General features: G+C 32.6%; 1 protein-coding gene across 1 annotated transcript in view; it reads left to right on the top strand.

Moving 5' to 3' along the window:
- Positions 1-2,183: 2,183 nt before the first annotated feature.
- The window catches only part of LOC139501619 (uncharacterized), a 41,559-nt gene continuing 21,968 nt past the window's right edge, over positions 2,184-21,774 (top strand). Inside the window, exons 1-9 of the mRNA XM_071290739.1 lie at positions 2,184-2,283; positions 3,895-4,066; positions 4,378-4,683; positions 5,577-5,631; positions 8,457-8,527; positions 11,437-11,484; positions 15,795-15,851; positions 16,527-16,772; positions 19,678-20,262. Of these exons, the coding sequence (XP_071146840.1) occupies positions 2,257-2,283; positions 3,895-4,066; positions 4,378-4,683; positions 5,577-5,631; positions 8,457-8,527; positions 11,437-11,484; positions 15,795-15,851; positions 16,527-16,772; positions 19,678-20,262 (1,567 nt within the window). The 5' untranslated portion in view covers positions 2,184-2,256. The remainder of the gene's footprint in view (positions 2,284-3,894; positions 4,067-4,377; positions 4,684-5,576; positions 5,632-8,456; positions 8,528-11,436; positions 11,485-15,794; positions 15,852-16,526; positions 16,773-19,677; positions 20,263-21,774) is intronic.

Genomic DNA, 21,774 nt, shown 5'->3' with positions numbered 1-21,774 from the left:
TAACCAAGTGGTCACCAAATGTTATAATTCTTTCTAAGTGATTTATTTCTTGCAATAACTTATAAAGATTCACAGTTTCGTGAACACGGATTTCACGCAGGTTAATACAACAATCGACAACAACGTAGTCTGGCAGTGGGCGGAGCTTTAATGTGATATCTGTGTAGTATACATAAAGAGCCTAGCGATGTCTGTAGGGCTGTATCTGTATAATACAACACCCAATTGCAGAATAAAAAGAAATAAAGGCCACGAAAAAAGTTGCTTGTGATTTGAGACGTAGATAAATCGAATTGGTCAACAAGTTTGTAACGTTATTCTGTTGAAGCACCTTTGTAAATGCTGTTAGTACAGTGTGAACATGCCCAATCACAACGTTCCTTATCCTACACTAACTATTGATAAATCGTCATATAACATTTCGTTTTAACAACCTTATAGATATAGTTTAATTATAAAACAAGAACTACTTAATCAATATATTTTCTACAGATATAGATATGATATAACAGAGAAACTTTAAAGTAATGGCCGTCATTGTTGATGTCCGATGCCTTGTTATATATATATTAATATTAAATATTAAAAAATATAATTGAAAATGATAAAATAAGTCTTTTTTTAAATTAAAATGCAGTTATTGTCTTATTTTAAAAGAAATCAGAAACCGCCTTAAGATTTCAGTACTTTTTGTACAGCAGGATTAGTTGTTTTTCACAAAAATGCTTGATCTTAGGGAAAAGATGCTAAAGTTTTGTACGCGTTGCCTAAAATGCAAATATGTCTTCTCATATTTGGAAAAATGCAACGTCAATTGCAATCAGTCATTAAAAATGCCTTTGCATAAGTTATTTTCTATCAAATCTGAATATTTGAAGGATAAATATGCATAAACTTTTGTTTTTGTTGATCAAGAAAGCAAATATTTCTTCATTTTAATGGAAATCATTAACTGGCATTGGATTTTTCTACTTTTTATAGTTAAGGATTGGTTGCTTCTCATAGAAATAAAAGATTATCTTAGAAAATATACTTAAATGTTGTTTGCATTGTATAAAATTGTCAAAATTATTCTTCTGTTGCATTGGTAAAGAATTATGCTATCTTATTATTTTAAATGCCTCAAGATCAGTCTTTTTTTAGAACTAGGATAATTTCAGAAGTTATTTTGTATCAAAGGTGAATATTTGAAGGATAAATGCAAACGACATATCCTCACAAGCAACATTCAAAACCTGCGAGAATCGCAAGAACTTCATGTTCGTCGACAGACAAGCGCCATTCTAAAACAATCAAACATATCCACTATGTTAATAAACAAGCGCTTAAAATGATCACAACCTGTAGATAAACAGTACAGAACAATCCCTCTGATATCTCAAAAGACCACGCAGCATGTCGCTAGAGTATTGAGACGTATCATATCGGTCATTATCTAGTGATTGTGACCGTAAAATTTCACAGGCGTCTTCCTCATAATTCTGTAGGAGCAGTTTTTATATCCCATTCGGCAAAATCTACAAAACTAAAAGTCTACAATGTTTACATATGAAATTGTAAATACACGGCAGATGGAATTCTACATTTGTTAACATACTTCCACAAGTCTTAAATCTATATATATGTAAATCAAGTGTTAACTGTTGAAAACAATTATTGGTCATATATGAATTACAATTATAATCACAGATCTTTGCCATTTATACATCAATAATTGTTATTGTATGATCACATAATCATCGGTGATCATAAACAAGAATAATTTAAAATTGTTAGTGTTTTCTTGATATTAATTACGAAAGAACAAAATATGTTTTCCTAATGCATTAAAACATTCCAGACGTATACATCCAGATTTATACAATTCTTCAAACCGACTTAATGAAAAGAGCACCGCTCACTGCTTCTTTTGTTAATAGGTTATGAGTTAATAATACTCTCATAGTCAATGGTTTTAACTGTGTATTGTTAAACCCGTAATGTTCGTCATACTCATGTGCCTGCATGTTATGAATTAAGGACATCCATCTTTTTAGCAATAATAACTTAAAGATATGTTTACCAGGAAACAGAAATATAACAAACATCTTGACATTGACAAACGATTCATAAAATATATACAAACATTTAAAAACCAAAGGTTGAATTATTAAGTATTGTAATGCACAGTTTATGATCAATTAATCAACCTTAGATTTTTTAATTATTTTCTTTTTAGATGGCATATATTATAAATGAAGAACAAACATCCTGGACATGTTGATCCTACTGACTCTCTTTCAGGTATGTTTCATTTATATCTGACACATATGTTTAATTTTCTGTATCTCCGTCTTGTTCCGAATTAAGGAGTATGGTTAAGGAAGTTGACCACGAAGTTGTGACACTAATATTGATCTTTGTAGAAATAGTCATGTTAATGTAGTAGAAAAGGAAAGGATATGGGGTTACCCACCAACTCCGTTAATACACAGCAAAAGACAAAAAACAAACAAAAAAGCAATTGAACATCGCCTTTATTGTTGTTCTTGTTTATGTCACAGCAAGGTCTTTCAATGGAGCAAAAGCAAAAACAGTCTCACCTCAATGCCCGATTAAGACGCCACTAGCAACGGTAAGAAGGATTTTTTTTTGGCAAACTGACGATATCACCAGATGCGTATTTCGACGGAACCCGTCTGTTTCATGATAAACGAGACATTTTCTAGAGGTGTCTGAATCGTATGAGGATACTAAACAAATCCAAAGATCTTATAGAGTACTTACAATCTATAACTTCCATCTTGCAATAGTATTAAAATTTTTTATACTCATCCACACTTTATACTACAGTGCCCCATTCCAAATTAAAAAACAATTGAAAGGGTTGGTCTTACTATTTTACATAAAAAAAGAGTAGCCGAACAAGATGGAATTATTCTTAACTTTACTTTATGCTATATAGGTGAATAATTCACGATTTGATGACTAAGTTAAAGGTATCTATTCCATCGAACTTGTGATAAAGGAAACAACAGATACAGTTAGGTATATCTCTAATCTTTACTTGCATATAGACTTTGACAATCAGGGTCGATTGCAAAAAAACACGACAAAAGAGATGATTTCAGGTTCCCAATTGCGAACTTTCCATTTCTATGTAGCAACATTCCAGCAGCGTCTACATGCGGAGTATATATTTCCAAGTTGATACAATATTTCAGGGTTTGTATTACCTCTCATGATTGCCTTAAAAAAGGATTGCTGCTCACAATAATCCTATAAAAAACAAGAGTTGCAAGTGATGAAATTGAATGTATCCCTTTGTCAATTTTACGAAAACAGTCACAAGTTGGTTGACCGTAATGAAATATCCGGTTCATAAATGATCTGCTTACCCGTCTCGAGCATATGAGATCAACCAAAGTTTTTGTTTGGTTCGTGTTGCTCAGTTTTTTGTTTTATATGTTGTGTGTTGTGTACTATTGTTTGTCTGTTGGTCTTTTTATAGCTATGGTGTTGTCATCTTTTTTTTAATAACTTATAAGTTTGAATGTCCCTTTGATATCTTCCGCCTCCCTTTTGAAGTATGACAAAAAGCAAAGCCAGGAACCAGAGCTTGCACGGGAGAGACATATATCTTACTTTAAAATACTTTCCATAATGTTGTAACAGCATAGTATTATAACATTATATCCGTACACTGTCGTACTTGTTTGGCCAACCAACATTATTGTCGAGTACTATCTAGACTCAGCGCGCGTCTAAATACTAGTATACAGTTTTAAGTCTGATGTATTTATGACTTGTATGTGCTCACACACCATCGTCTTTATGCGTTTGTGTCGACAAAATACATTTTGAATAGAATAATTGCTTGAATTATTGATGGATATGCATTTATTTATTTTGTAGATGATATCCTTAAATGGAGCATACAACTTCACATGTCCATCGCAGGCCCACTGGAATCTTCGGGCGAAATCCATGTGTAAACCTCAAAGAAATTATACTTGCTTATTTAACGTAACGTTTAGAGTAAATGTATACAGAGATACATGTAACAGACCTAGAATTATAGGTCCTGGTAAGTCGTCAATATCTAAATAGTTGTACTGTTAATAATAGCATGGTTTTGAGCAAAACTTGCATCCAATATTTCACATATGTTCAACAATTATTTTCATATAATAAACATGTTTGATAAACAACTTTAAAGTACAGTTTATTCAATGAATAATAGTCGTTTTTATTAATTTGTGTATTTCATTGTAAATAAATAACTTTGTTGAGAACGTATTTAATTAAATGTATCTAGATTCAGATGTGACAAATGCAGCGAAATAATTAATATTGTTTGAAAAGTAACAAGCATTTTTCTGTACTTAACATTTGCAGGTTATAAATACGTCTTTCAGCCGAACTTAAACAGAGCAACATGCAGTGCATCTAGATATCAGCCTTTTATTTTTGACACAATTGGATACAGTGACTGCACCTATCAAAAATCTCTTTGTAACATCTTAGGTCAGGAGACTTATGAAGACGGCAACACTACGGTCGATAGAAAATGTATTTGCAATACCGATAGAGGATATTCGTTTGTCAAGAAACTGAAAACTAAGTGTTACTGCGATCCTTTAATTGAAGATTGCTCCTGTTATCTCGTAAAAAATCCATACAACAAAACGAACGATTTGACAGGTAAAGTAAAGTATTGTTTTAGTCAGATTTAAGTTCTATCAATATTGTATTTAGATTGTTTATTAAAAATCCAAATTAATTTAAGGTTTAACGTTCAGGAGACTGTTAAAAAACGTGTTTATCTATTAAAAAAAATATTCAAACAGTCATCACTTTCCAGAAGATATCTATAATATTAATAATGGATACGTTATTTTTATGCATATTCAATGTTCATTATATATTTAATGGTTCATAATACTCAATTTTAGAGAAACATTCGTCAGGTTTACAACACCTATGTTAAGTAACTTTGTCGTTTTTCATGTATTGGTTAGTTTCCCCGTCGGTATATGCCAAATATTTTAATGTAATTAAAAAAAAATTACAAGGCTACATAGATATAGGAAGATGTGGTATGAGTGGCAATGAGACAACTCTCCATCCAAGTCACAATCTATAAAAGTAAACCATTATAAGTGAATGTATAGTTTCCAACACGGAGCTTAGGCTTATTTCTATGGAATTTATGCATACCCCCAACTAGCTTGGGACGCTTTAAAACTTGACATATTGTAAAGATTCCTGTCTATTATTATAGACATCAGGTTGCCTTCCAATGGTTTTTCTGATATTTCTGTCATCTGGTTTTAGCTTAAAAACATGTACACAATTATATACTAAAATACGTACATGTTGCTCGCAAGTATAAAGTGAATAGCATCTTAAGTTCTGAAATATCTTGTGAATGAGTAAAACCAACACACTTGTATAATGTAATGAAAACATTAAAAATGTTTGAATACCTGCTGGTTATCGAGATTCCAACCATTAACACTGACGTAGAAGATTTGTAGGGATTTCTTTTTTATTAGAAATTAAAACGTTTCAACTATTCAATTTTTTTTTTTCAGACATCAAATGTTATAATGACATGAAAATGACAAGAATTCCTTACTTAAGAGAAATGTAAGTTTTTTGTTTATTTCTCAAATTGTATTCGTTTATTTTGTCAATTTTTTGTTCTGCAAATTAATATATATGTAGGACTCGGAGGTGCGATGGGGACGCCGAAGTGCGATGGTCACGCTGAAGTGCGATGGTCCACGCCGAAGTACGATGGTCCTTTCGCTGAAGTGCGATGGTTTTGTGTATCATATGACGTTTGAATAATGTGACGTTTTCAAAATACAACATGGATTCGCAGGCAGGAGAATAGGTTTTGTAGATGAAAGTTTCATGCTAATAAAGGAAATTAAGGGGGGAATGAAACGAACGATTCAAGTCCCGAACAGTTTTAAACGTTACAAACATATGTTTAAACATTTTAGGCAGCAAAGCGTCTGAAAGATGAACTTGGTCACCAAATGTGATAACCAGTATTCTGAATTATTCCACTGACTTTTTGTACGACAAATACAGTATACTAATCTTAATTCATCTTTACGTAATCGGCACATGATTTTATGTGGGCAATTTAATAAAAAAAAATAAGTAAATAAAAAAGTATTAGCAATGTTTCAATGTTTTTGCTATTTCAAGTTCATATAATGTTTTTTTATTCCACGAGATAAATTTAGTTTTGAAAGAGAACACAATCGCTCTAGTCTTGTTTTTTTTATGGTTTCAGTGTTAATGGTCTACAACATGTTAGACAGAAATTAACCTGACTAAACCCTATGTGTACTTCCCAATTGATTATTCTATTCTTTTATTTTTCGTGAAATAATTGACAAGCCTCGCTATAAATGAAGCATATATTTCCTTGGCGGTATTTTACTTCGTGAATACTGTTTCGTCATCAGGTATATATAAACTGATGAAGAATTGTTGTGAACAATTACTAAGTTTTATCATAATATTTAAGTAAATCAGTGGCGGATCCAGAAATTTTCACAAGCGGAGGCCCGCTGACTGCCTAAGAGGGGGTCCGCTCCAGTCATGCTTCAGTGATTCCCTATATATATAAGCCACAGAAAAGAGGGATCGGGTGCCCTGTCCTCCCCCCCCCCCCCCTAAATCCGCCTCTGTAAATGATATATACACTTCTTAGTACTATTATAAAGACCTACACGCTGAATCTTTCCCCCCCCCCCCTTTCAAAACCTTATTCCATACTCTTGCGTGCTAAAAGTAGAATGGGAGAATTAGAAAATTAGATTAAAACTAAAATAAAAGTCTTTGGTATGATCTAAACAGATATTAAACCATCTTCCAAATTAGAGGCTATAGCATCTTATTTTGTCAAATCTTATTGGTGTTTTTTTTAATGAAACAGCTCATATACATTTTGCTTTTACACAAATTCTTAGGTTGGCCATCGCACTACAGCGTAACCACCATCGCACTTCAGCGTAAATATCAACAAGTTAACGTCACAATGTCACCATCGCTCTTCAGCGTGTTAACCATCGCACTTCAGCGTAGACCATCGCACCTCAGCGTGACCATCGCGGTTCGGGGTACCATCGCGGTTCCGAGTCCTACATATATAAAATCCAAATAGATGTATATGTATTAACTTAGCCTACGACGAACAGATCCTGAAGTTTAACAAAATTCTTCTGTCTAACCTATCTAAAAAACGACGGATTTTGCTAGCAGCTTCTTTGCTTTACATAGTTGTACACTCCGTTATTATTAAAAATTATATTTGTTTTTATTGTCGAGCCTTCAACTGTTGTCACAGAAAGCTCGATATAGGGATAGTGTTCTGGTGGCGGCGGGGTTAGCAAACTTTTTGAAAGCGTTATATTTTAGAAGGTGCTAGACCTGGAAGCTTCATACTTCGTATATAGATGCCTCATGCTACGAAGTTTCCGTCAGTCACATGTCCAATGTCCTTGACCTCATTTTCATGGTTTAAGTGACTACTTGAAAAAAGTTAAGATTTGTTGTAATGTTGAATTCTCTCTTATTATAAGTAGTAGAATAACTATATGTGGTATATGCGTACCTAACAAGGTCGTCATACCCATCACATAGTTTTCACTTGACCTTGATCTCATTTTATGGATCAGTGAACAAGGTTAAGTTTCAGTGGTACAGTTTATATCTCAAATACTATAAGCAATAGGTCTAATCTATGCGGTGTATGGAAGAACAGTAAGGTGTACATGTACAACCGTCAGGTGACATCTGACCATGACCTCATTTTCATGGTTTGGTGGTTATAGTTTAGTTTTTGTGCTCATGTCTATTTTTGTATACTGTATGCAATAAGTCTACTATTTTGGTGTATGAAATTATTGTAAGGTCTACATGTCTAGCTGGCGGGTGTCATCTGACCTTGACCTCATTTTCATGGTTCAGTGGTCAAAGTTCAGTTTTTGAGTTTGGTCTTTTTTTCTAAAACTATATGCAATAGGTCAACTGTATTTGGTGTTTGGAAATATTTCATGATCTATATGTCAATCGTGCAGGTTTTATTTGACCTTGACTTCTTTTTCACGGTTAAATTACATTGATCAGTTTTTGTGTTTTGGTCTGTTTTTCTTAGACTATAAGCAATATTTGTTGTATAGAAAAATTGTTAGCGGTACATGTCTGCTTGGTATGGTACATCTTACCCTGCTATCATGTTCCTGGTTCATTGGTCATTGTTTACTTTTCTTGGTTAATGTTAATTGTATGTGACAGTTGTAATAAAGCGTTATATTTAGGACTATCAACAAAGCATCAATGATTAGTAAAGAAGGGGAGACATTTTTGCGTGTGCACTCTTGTGTTATTTTTTCTCATTGAATCTGTACAAAATTATGTATCAATATGCAAGTGTATAGATTTTTTTTCAGGTTTAATAGTTCACGGACAATAAAGATCATCGAGTTTGACAGCTTCAAATACAACCTAATCTATCCTACAAGTACGTTTTAACTTTATAAAGGAAGAATACCCAACTGATACATTGGACGCAATTATAAATCACTCAGCATTAATAAGTTCTAGGAAAGATAACCATAACAATACTTTCAATTTCAAAGTTATAGTTTGTTCATGTTTGTCCAAGTTCACCGTGTAGAACGCCACATGCGGGGTGTCGGCTATGTTTGACATGGGGTGGCAATTTTGAAGCGACGAAAAAGTAACAAAGTAAGTTCAAGCATTAAAATGTCTTATTTCTAGAACTCTCAGTACCATATAATGTATTGCACGGAAGGAACCGCAACATAATCTATTTCCTGAAAGCAGAAGCAGTCGTTTTCAGTGCTCAGTTTTCTCAAACACCTCGCCCTAGTTTTCCGTGTTGCAGATTTTGAGGCTTTATATGCAAATTTCGGAATAAAAAACTACTTTACACAGTCACCCCCCGTATCATTTATATAGAATTGTATTCCTCTCATTGACTTATACCAAATACCAGTTTCTTAGTTAAAATTAATTTGTTTTAAAACTGTTATTCATCAAAATATAAAGTGTCGCTCGGGGTGTCAGATTTTGCGTCGCAAGGGGTAGAGGCTTGTCATAAAAAAAATACATATTTGCTTGTAAATTAGTCTTCATATGATACATTTTATTTCAAACACATCTACTTTACCATGACAAAACAAGGATTTTTCATTTTGCCTGTTTTTGGTCTTATAAAAGATATGCTTTTGATTTCATTCACATCTACTTTACCATGACAAAATAAGGGTTTTTCATCTTGCCTGTTTTTGGTCTTATAAAACATGTGCTTTTGATTTCATTCATAGTAAAGAAAATGGCTTAAAATATTTAGTTTTCAAGCTGGTAAACGATTTCTTTTCCTTTTCAGTCAATATCATGGTAAAAAAAGGTCAAGGCTATGACTCAATAAACCAAAACATCACAAAATAGTCCTCAGTATAAGATATGCCCGAAGCCTCCACCAGCCAAAATGCATCATAGTTCATCACCAGGTTCATCTAAAAAGCACTCGTGCACGCCGTAAAAATCCATTACTCCTAAAAGAATTAGAACACTCTCTCCAATGAAACACTCACCGGCATCTTTTTCAGCGAATGACAACACAACTTCAAGTAATCCTGAAGACGATGATACTACAATTGTCAATGAGAAAACAACGACTTGTACACAAATATACAACGAAACAGGTTTACAAGAAAAAATGATTCAAGACAGTTATTTCGGTCGTAATCGCCCAGCTAGAACTATCCGTTTTCTGTTACACATCTATCATATCATATCTACTTTGAAGGTCTACTCTGACTATATACATATCTCTAAACGAACCGGAATTGAATAACATTTGAAGAATTTGATGTAACCTTTGTTTTTCTAGGTTGAATTTCTGTTACATTTATGTTCATATTTGTGTAGGTGTGTTTGAATTAAAAGTATCAGATAGAGACCGATTTATAAGAAAATGTTTGCATGACAAGCCTCTACCCCTTGCGACACAAAATCTGACACCCCGAGCGACACTTTATATTTTGATGAATAACAGTTTTAAAATCAATTAATTTTAACTAAGAAACTGGTATTTGGTATAAGTCAATGAGAGGAATACAATTCTATATAAATGATACGGGGGATGACTGTGTAAAGTAGTTTTTTATACCGAAATTTGCATATAAAGCCTCAAAATCTGCAACACGGAAAACTAGGGCGAGGTGTTTGAGAAAACTGAGCACTGAAAACGACTGCTTCTGCTTTCAGGAAATAGATTATATTGCGGTTCCTTCCGTGCAATACATTATATGGTACTGAGAGTTCTAGAAATAAGAAATTTTGATGCTTGAACTTACCTTGTTACTTTTTCGTCGCTTCAAAATTGCCACCCCATGTCAAACATAGCCGACACCCCGCAAGTGGCGTTCTACACGGTGAAGTTTGTTTTTAATATCAGGAAACATATCAGAATAGAATTATTACAATTCTCATTTTCATTTCTCAGCATTACAACATGTTTGTTTGATTTAATATTGGAACTAGATTCCGTAAAGCAATGATTGTCACATTCTTTTTCATGAAATCAGTTTACCAATCACTAGTTGCAGGCAGTTGATACTTAACAGCTCCTTCAAGGAACTGTTGAAGCAATTGTACAGAACATATTATTTAAATGTCGACCGTTATTGAAAAATAAAATATACAGATTCGTGTTGTACTTTCTTTTACGTATACTGCAGACATGTTATGTGATTATTTGTTGATTGGTTGGTTTTTTTAAGTTTACTGAATAAGTTTATAGGAAAAAAGCAAGTTAACATGATCATGTTGATGTCTCAAAACTGCTCAATACCTGGACAGGTCGTCGTTTCATGAACTTCTTATATCAAAGCTGACCTTTGATAACTTTCACGGAACTGTTTTATATATAATATATATTACCAATACAGCAAAATACACATTTTAAAGTTTCGTTTTCATTAATGATCATTCTTGTATGAACCAAAGAATGGTTATTTATTTTTGAGGAGACCATGAGTCACCGTACGGTCTTAATTAAGCAAAGTCCATACGGCATAGTCAGCTCTAAAAGGTTCCGAAATGACAAATGTAAAACAATTCAAATGAGCAAACTGGCTGAGTCATAACGATATAGTAGGCGTGTTCGAATAAGATTCGGTTTTCAAAAGCTGAATTGACAGCGCGTCATCACTACAATGTCTTCCATTGTTACGGTTATAACCATTAGTTGACGTAATGGGGAGATTATATTGACAAAGTAGAATTCTAACTGGTCGGTTACAATGAAATAAAACTATTCATTAATTAAAAATTAACATGAATATGTTGTAACATCCAAATATAGCTCAGTTACACTTAAAAACCTTCGTATAATTGTAGATCGCAACAAAGCAGCCATATCGATAGTGACATTGTTATTATCATACTGTAAGTATTCTTAAATATATTTCACGGCGGGTTTCACATGTGGAACAGGATCTGATTACCCTCCCGGAGCACCTGAAATCACCCCTAGTTTTTGGTGGGGTTCGTGTTGTTTATTCTTTAGTTGTCTATGTCATGTATGTTGTGTCATGTGTACTATTGTTTGTCTGTTTGTCTTTTTTCATTTTTAGCCATGGGGTTGTCACGTTTTTTTTTCGATTTTTGAGTTTGACTGTCCCTTTGGTATCTCGCGTCTCTTTTTTATTTTTCTTCTTCGAATTCTAAAGAATATTTAAAAAAAGACATGAAGAAGTGCATAGCAAACTGCTCATTTTAGGGGAATTATGATTTTGTTTTAATAAGTAGGTAGTGAGTTTTTGAAGAATAGTATTAAAATAAAACTTATTTCTTGTAAGGTAGTTAAACGTGTAGTTTTAGTGTATCAGCGCAATTAAAAACTTGAAATACGCTAAAAATCCGTAGTCATTTTTTACAGATTTTATCGCAAAAAAGACAACACTCACTACAATATCCTGATTGTTTTGGCTAAGTTGTAATATGTGTTACATGTACAAAACATAATTTCGTAAGTGTTGGGGTATGCTAAAATTGAAAACATTTTTGTTTGAATGAATGAACATTTATATTTCAATACAAATGACAGTCTAATGAGTGGATTTCTTCTATATTTGCGTAAAAATCATCGTTTGGCAACAAAAATTTGTGATCTGTACACATTTTTAGCTCACCTGACCTAAAAGGCCAAGTGAGCTTTTCTCATCACTTGGCGTCCGGCGTCCGTCGTCGTCCGTCGTCCGTCGTCCGTTGTCGTCGTTAACTTTTACAAAAATCTTCTCCTCTGAAACTACTTGGCCAAATTAAACCAAACTTGACCACAATCATCATTGGGGTATCTAGTTTTAAAAATGTGTCCGGTGACCCGGCCAACCATCCAAGATGGCCGCCATGGCTAAAAATAGAACATAGGGGTAAAATGCAGTTTTTGGCTTATAACTCAAAAACCGAAGCATTTAGAGCAAATCTGACATTGGGTAGAATTGTTAAAACAGATGAAGATCTATCTGCCCTGAAATTTTTAGATGAATCGGATAACCCGTTGTTCGGTTGCTGCCCCTGAATTAGTAATTTTAAGGAAATTTTGATGTTTTTGGTTATTATCTTGAATATTATTATAGATAGAGATAAACAGTAAACAGCAATAATGTTCAGAAAAGTAAGATTTACAAATAAGTCAACATGACTGAAATGATCAGTTGACTCCTTTAGGAGTTTTTGCCCTTTATAGTCAATTTTTAACCATTTTTCGTAAATCTTAGTAATATTTTACAAAAATCTTCTCCTCTGAAACTCTTGGGCCAAATTAATCCAAACTTGGCCACAATCATCTTTTGGGTTAGTAGTTTGAAAAATGTGTGCGGTGACCCGGCCATCAAACTATAATGGCCGCCATGGCTAAAAATAGAACATGGGGTAAAATGCAGTTTTTGGCTTATAACTCAAAACCCAAAGCATTTAGAGCAAATCTGACATAGGGTAAAATTGTTTATCAGTTCAAGATCTATCTGCCCTGAAATTTTCAGATGAATCGGACAACCCATTGTTGGGTTGCTGGCCCTGAATTAGTAATTTTAAGGAAATTTTGCTCTTTTTGGTTATTATCTTGAATGTTATTATAGATAGAGATACACTATAAAAGCAATAATGTTCAGAAAAGTAAGATTTACAAATAAGTCAACATGACTGAAATAATCAATTGTCCCCTTTAGGAGTTATTGCCCTTTATAGTCAATTTTTAACCATTTTTCGTAAATAGTAGTCTTTTACAAAAATCTTCTCTTCTGAAACTACTTGGCCAAATTAATCCAAACTTGGCCACAATCATCTTTTGGATTAGTAGTTTGAAAAATGTGTCCGGTGACCCGGCCATCCAACCAAGATGGCCGCCATGGCTAAAAATAGAACATGGGGTAAAATGCAGTTTTTGGCTTATAACTCAAAACCCAAAGCATTTAGAGCAAATCTCACAAAATTGTTTATCAGGTCAACATTTATCTGCTCTGAAATTTTTAGATGAATCGGACAACCCTTTGTTGGGTTGCTGACCCTGAATTGTTAGTTTTAAGGAAATTTTGCTGTTTTTGGTCATTATCTTGAATATTATTATTGATAGAGATAAACTGTAAACAACAATAATGTTCAGCAAAGTAAGATTTACAAATAAGTCAACATGACCGAAATGGTCAATTGACCCCCTTAGGAGTTATTGTTCTTTATAGTCAATTTTTAACAATTTTCATAAAATTTGTAAATTTTTACTAACATTTTCCACTGAAACTAATGGGCCAAGTTCATTATAAATAGAGATAATTTTAAGCAGCAAGAATGTTCAGTAAAGTAAGATGTACAAACACATCACCATCACCAAATTACAATTTTGTCATGAATCCATCTGCTTCCTTTAATATTCACATAGACCAAGGTGAGCGACACAGGCTCTTTAGAGCCTCTAGTTTTTTAAAATAAGCTGGGTGAGAATCTTCATATGTGTATTTTTGCACGTCTTAAGAAGTAGACTTATTAAGTTCTTCAATTTTAACAATTTGCAAACGATGAAAGTGGTGCAGGGGTATTTTGAACTAACCCAAGGTGGAAAGATCGTGTGTTCGAATCTCACTGCCGGAGAAGAAATAATAATTTCCTATATTAATTGAAACTCAATGCCGGAGGTGGAAATATCATTTCCTATATTAACTGTTACTTAACTTAACATAATTGTACTTTTAATTTCAAAAACCAAAACCAACGAAATATTGATGTTGGTTTTTAGAAGAATGTATTTGCTAACGTTAAAAAAAAAAAATTACTGTAATTATATTATAATTTATGTTAATATTTTAAAGGGATTAAGTTATTAATGTAATTTATAGTATGTACTTTGTTAATTGTTTTGCACATTAGCAATTATTACACACTTAAAAGGATGACATAATTATGATATTGTCAAACAATAATGGGTATGATGGAAGAGAAGACAACACCTTGCTTAACACATTGTATTGTTTTGAAGAAAGAAGGGAGATTGTCATTTGGAGGGGATATTATTATTTTTTGTTTTCTGGTTATCAAAGTGTTTTTTGATAAAAAATAGTTCTTTTGACCACACCGATTTTGTGTCACAAACCTATGATATGTCAAATATTCAATCACAATTCAAATTAAGAACTGTTTTAAGCTTAAATGTTGTGTCTATACTTTCTGGGCTGTTCTGTGTTCGACCTCTGCAAGAAATCTGGTTTGCCGTCAGAGTTGCCGTCATAATGACAGCCTCTTGTTTTACCGGAATTTTGGAAATCATTGTAAATGTTGGGATATGGCACCATCATGCATAGATCCTAGTACTGAAGGACAAGAAGTGTTAAAGGCCCTTTCCTTTTTTTCCTTTTTTTTTTTAAATCTTTGGATTTTTTTTTCTATTCATTTCTTGCTGTGATTAGTTAATTTGAAATTGAAAGTAAGCAGCCATTAACATTTAAGTAGAATATGTTTATTTTCATATGGTTTAGAAAAAAAACCGACGTAAAATTAAAAACAATTGATACAAAACTACAAAAAATACCAAATTTAAATAGAAGGGAGGGCTAAAAAGGGTTAAAAAGGTTAATGGCATAGACCAGATAATTTGTCACGGTTAGGATAATCGTTTATGGTAATTTTTTGTTTTCCCTAAATTCACATCAGTTTGAAAGAATTCAATACATTGAAAGAAATTATCTAACGTAATAAAACACTAATAAAAAATGTATGAAGTATAAATGTATCAATACTTTTAATCATTATTTATTGTATTTATTTTAAGTTTAAATACAAGAAAGACAACACAATAAAGTTGAGGAACACAATTATGTCATATAAATGCAGGGAAAGTTGTCAATAATATTGCAAAAAACTAAATATGTATACTATTATTATTAGTATTATATTTTTTCTTAAGATAACAATTTTTCTTCTTCATATTTATTGTTCAGAAATACATTGAAGCCAGGAGGAAAGACACAGAGATATATAAGTTTATAGCTTATCATTTTGTGGTCAACATCTGGTTATAAATAGTGACCCACTAAAAAAGTGTGTCCACATAAGTTATATCTAACTGATTATTGATAACATGCTGAGATGAATTTATAGAAAAGTAGTAGTAAATCCGGCTTATGTCTTAAAGCGATACGGTTCTTTCTGAAATACAATACCATTTACATACTTTTATTCTAAACGTGACATTTGATCTATTTTAGTTGCTGTGTGTATAGTTGTTTATATAATTAAGCGGCCAGGAATCCAATTTTGTAGAGGTAAGTACGTTAACATTATATAGACCTCTTAGGATGACTGGGAATAAAACAATGTAATCATGTTTAGTCTCTATTCCGACCGGCTGTTAAACCCTTGCCAAAGTTTGACATCCATTTGATTATGCATGGTGAAGATATACGTAGATGTTCAGTCCGATGCTTTGTGTAGAGATTCTGTCTAGCCTTTACCACATTAGGAACCCTTGCAACAACTATGTTATGGGTCAGTATGTCGACCAACTACAACATGGAATATTTGTTTTACAGATGACGACGGATATCTTCCAATTGTTGTAATTACAATTCAATGTCCTTTTCCTTGAATATTACCTACCAAATAAGATAATTAACTAGGTGTGTACTAATGTGAGCAATACAACAGGTGCCACATGTTGGGAATGAACTGCTCACCCTTCCGGAACACCTGATAACACCCGAGTTGATGGTGAAGTTCATGTTGCTCAAGATATGTTGTTACTTCAGTTTAAATGTCCTTTTGGTACCATTCGTCTCTCCTTCACGTTATTCATTCACAAAACTGAAAAGACGAAATTGTGGTGATAATTAATTAATTTCATGGTAAATGAGCTCATGTCATATTGTCTGAAATATGTTACAAAAAATGTCCAGTTTCAAATCACATATCTTGATTGTGTTATTTTGTATCATTGTTAGAAATCCAGAAACAACATACAAAAAGTCTAAAAGTAACAAACAGGAATGACAATTTAATCAAAGATAGAACAGAGATAAGACGTTATGTTAGAATTCAAGTTATTGGTAAAGATGGGGTTGGCAAGTCTAGCCTTGTACGTAGATTAGTTGGAGATTCTAATATGAAAGTACATAGCACGGATGGAATCGATATTGTTAAAAAGTGCCAAATAAGAACAACTGATGGTAAATGGGTCATTGGTAGAGGTGAGTTACAATTGTTACTCCCGATTACATATGGAAATTCAACTTGTTTAGTATCTACCCTTCTATTTGTGTATAGCATTTTGTAAGTTATACGAAGTTGGTGTTTTTTCTACTCTAGTTGTCTTGCTAAATGACAATGTAGCAATTTTCTAGATTAGTTAGTGAAATAAAGTTCCTTTTATCTGATTATGTTAATATAATTTGTTTTATTTGTGTGTTATTGAAGAAAAGTAGATTTTTATACTCAATCCATCACGACCATCACAAGTAAAAAAATGGGGTCCTACATCAAAAGGTCATTAGAACTGAGGACAAGGGACACTAGACTATTTACTGTGAATGAGTGATTGTGTATTATTTATGTGAATTATAGTTATATCGTTTAACCACTGGGTCGATGCCACTGCTGGTAGGGATTTATTTCCCCGAGGTTATCACCAGCCCAGTAGTCAGCATTTCTGTCTTGACTTGAGTTATCATTGATATGTTCATAATTATAAATTAACTGTTAACAACATTTTGAAATTTTGAAAAACTAAGGTTTCTCTACCTCAGGAATAGATTACCTTAGCTGTATTTGGCAAAACTTTTAGGAATTTTTGGTCCTCAATGCTCTTCAACTTCGTACTTTATTTGGCCCTATAACCATTTTTTGATTCGAGCGTCACTGATGAGTCTTTTGGAGACAAACTTAATGTTTAAAGTTTTTATAGCAATAAATATTTGAATTTGTTATTTGATTTTTCATGGAAATTTCATTGCAGATTTTCTATAATGCTTAAATAGTACTTTAAAAAAAAAATGCTTTACATGCATAGTTATCAAAGGTACCAGGATTATGAAGATTAACTTTCACATCTTATAAAAAAGTTATGTAAAAAAAGAAGATGTGGTATGATTGCAAAAGAGACAACTCTCCACAAGAGACCAAAATGACACACAAATCAACAACTATAGGACACCGTACGGCATTCAACAATTAGCAAAGCCCATACCGCATTGTCAGCTATAAAAGGCCCCGAAATGACAATGTAAAACAATTCAAACGAGAAAACTAACGGCCTTATTTATGTACAAAAAAAAATATGTTTGTTGTAGAGCCAGGCACCTTAATAAATGTCCCTCTTTAGTAATGTTGGAAGCACACATATCATACAAAATAAGTCATTGGACAACATCTAAAGGTTTTAAATTAAAATAGAATTTTTATATTTCCTTTTGCTTTTATTTTTCATCCATGCCCTTGATAAATATTGTAATACATTATAAATCATGAATAAGCGATGGGAGTTGGCCATACATTATTGTTTAGCAGTACATAGTAATCAGGCAAAACTTTACAATAAAGTGAAGGAAAAACGAAAATCAAAACCTGAGGAATGATCGTGTACAAAGCCTTCCTCTAACAAAACGTCAAATAAAAACATCCATGCTTGTCACTAGATATTTATCAGGACTCTACGACAAGCATGATTTAAAGTTTAAAAAAAACATAAAATTTAAAAAAAGATTTTATTTACAGTTAGTTGCTAAAGATTTTTATCAGACGTTCCTATTTACTGAATGTCTCTGACTCATTTTTTTTTAATTGCTTTTTTAAAAGCACAACATCGGAAGCATTGTTAAAGCTTATAGATAAACGTATGGTGTACATGTATGCTCTAGACGCAAACTATGTCACGAAGTGTGTATTTTTCCAATTACTACAGGATGAATAACACTATAACCATCTGGTAATAGGTCTTAATATACTCGTTATGCATGGCCAAAAAACTTACAGGAGCGCACGTATATAAAAAATACAATATCTCCTCTGTTCTATACAAGTCCGTTTGAGATCTATACTCAACATTTTTTTTAATAAGCTATTTAAAAATTTATAGCAAAACAACAAGTTTATTACTAATTAAGGTTGCAATTCTATGAATACAGACAATGCAATTTCCATACGAATTCCCTTTGCGGCTAAAACTGTGACACTTTTACTATGACGTTTCGTGAAAAATAATATCCCAGAACAGAATGTTTCATGCATTTCTATTTTATTCAGAGGTCAAAATATAGGGCTGTGCTTCCTTTTTCAACATTGATATGCCCTTAAACTTATACTAAAATTCTATACTACCCTTACCTCCATGTTGGGAGTTCCTAAGAATTAAAATGTAGGCGCTACCATTTTTTTTTCTATACTGGTTACATTCCCAAGTGATGTTGAGATGAAACACAGAGATCATATATTGGAACCAGTACGTTAACAAATTAACATATCTATGAATATTATAAATCTCCCCAAAAGAGGCGTGCTTTGAGAAACAGCTGTATTGACAAAGTGCAACATTGAGGTGTTTTTTTTTTAGCAAACTATGTTTTTTCCAAAATTTAGTTTTTTGAACTTATATAAAAATATCAATTTTACTGGTGATAGCTTCCGGTTAGGTATAGCTCTCAAGGTTTGTATACATGAATAGCCATTTTTGTTGTACTCTTTACAAGGACAGTTGTGTCTAATTTAAACAAAGATAATAATATATGTATCATGTATAGCAATAGTGATTTTTTCTATCGGCGTCTTTATCCTAATTGATAAGTTCCTCATTACGAAATGTTTTTTCGGAAATACACAGAAATTAGTCTAATAAAATGCTTACTTCAAAGAAATTATGTGAATATTTCGCAATTTTAGTTGAAATTTACGTTGGTGTAAATGTCGTCAAATATTTTTATTGTGAAAACAATTCTACGTAATTATATAGATTTATTTCAACTTGTTTCTTTTAATTTTGCACATAGTTCCTACATGCCCAATATTCTTAGTGCGTCTAAGCTTTGTAATTACGCATTCTGCTGAAAAACCAACAACATTTATATCTTTAATCATGTTTTATTGTCAAATATCTTATTACAGTTGAAACAGAGAGGAAGAAAATAATAAACAGGATACTAGATACCCTACATAAAGAACAAAAACAAAGTGAATTAGTTTCTGATCAGGTTATTCCATCTGAAAAAGAGACCAACGTAAAAGACATAATTCCGTCTAAAGGACCGCTGTCTGAAATTGAAAGAAAACTAGAGAACCAGCCTGCAACTGTTTCAATCGACAAATCATCGACAAATGAAAACAAAGTTAACATAACGGAGACTGCTACCTCGGTTGCAGAAAAATCTAATATTGACAAACCTATAAAAGATAGTGTTATCCTGTCTACTAATGATTTTCAAAAATCCGCAGATTCAATAAAAATTGACGATATGAGGAAAAAGATTTTCGAGCAAATGGATGAAATTCTTGTAAAAGTTCAGAAAGATCAAGACCAAATGACATCTGAGAGATTGGTAGAATGTGGCATCTGGGATTTTGCTGGCCAGAAAGACTATTATGCCACACATCAAACGTTTTTGAATCCACATGCCATTTATCTTCTTGTTACAAATATATCTGACGACATAGCAGCTACAGAAGATAATACAAACTTTGATTCAATTGAAGGTAAGATGTTAAGACCTCCGTCAATAACAAAATAACACATGTATAGTTATTACCATTTGATAATTGTAGCCAGTACTGGTTAACACAATACATTGCTTACTCGCAATCATCTAAATTGTAGCTGAACGGAAAAAGTCTACACAATTTCTACAAATTTGATATATAGCATTTCTATATTTTCAGGTAGAACAATTTTATGTTAGAATATTCGAATCCATGACAACAGCAGTTATTAACATAATGTTAACATATTTAAATTAACTGTAACTAAATATTAGTCAATACGATTGTATTTCATCTTGTTCGTAGACTATTATCTTTGTAAGTAGCGTTCAATAAATCTGTAGACTTTTATAAGTAAATTTATCATTGTATCTACCTGTTTAAATACACATACAAACATAGCAAATGTATTGTAAATAATAGATATCTTTTTCTGTTTGAAAACAAAATGGACTAATCGAAAACAATATTCATTAACACATTTAACTTATTAAACCAGGACAATACTGAATTGATTTTTCCTTATTTTATATATAACTGAAATTATAGAATAAACAGTTGTGATATTTAGACGTTAATCCTTTTAATCCTAGGTTCATATTCTTGAGTCATTTTTTTGTTACATGTGTTATTCCTAGAACAGTTTAAATTATTTCATACATGTTCAAGAACCAACTAACAAATAAATGCAGTAGCTTATTCGTGTAATGCAGGCCATCCGGGATGAATATTTTTGAAATGTGGACTGCGACGTGAACATGCGGGTATATTGGATTGTTACACGAAATTTTCTCTTTGCAACAGTGGTACTGTCTTTATACGAGGCACCGGATTTAACGTTTCCATCAGTTGTAGCTAAGCCAAACTAACGCCCCAATTTTGCAATGGTTTTACTGTGGGTCAGGAGGACGCTTTTTCTTTTTTTGTGTGTGTCACACTAACGTTACCCAACTAGAATATAATAAAATACGATTGTTAAATGCCAAGTAGTCATGAGAATTAAAAAGTAATAAACATTGTGAAGAAAATAAATAATTCACTAACAAAAAACAATTATGAAGCTTAGAAATGGGAAAATATTAAATACTACACTTGTTCAAAGGGTATCTACACGTCTCAATCTTCAAAATCGGTTATCTAAAAATACTACCATCGCTAACATTTTAAACAACAAAAATCTTGGTTACCCTTCTATCGATAAGTGTCATGCCAAAAAATGACTTACATGTCCCCGTCTTTCCACCAACAATACGGTAAGGTCCACGTTTAATGGTCGCACATTTTCTTTGAATTTTGAAACTGATATAACTTGAAAAACAAAAAGTATTATTTATTTACTCACATGAAACAAACCGGGATGTGGTATTCAGTACGTAGGAGAAACTGGACGATATTTATCTAACCGCACTCAAGAACATCTGTATCGTTTTAAAAGACCCAATAAATTCAAAAGTATCATTTACCAACACATTAAGAAGCACAACCATCCTTTTAAATATTTAGCAGTTC

The sequence above is a fragment of the Mytilus edulis genome, chromosome 13, assembly GCF_963676685.1.
Source record: "Mytilus edulis chromosome 13, xbMytEdul2.2, whole genome shotgun sequence".
Taxonomy (NCBI): domain Eukaryota; kingdom Metazoa; phylum Mollusca; class Bivalvia; order Mytilida; family Mytilidae; genus Mytilus; species Mytilus edulis.
The sequence above is the reverse complement of the archived record's forward strand: the minus strand, read 5'-3'. Positions and strand labels throughout refer to the sequence as shown.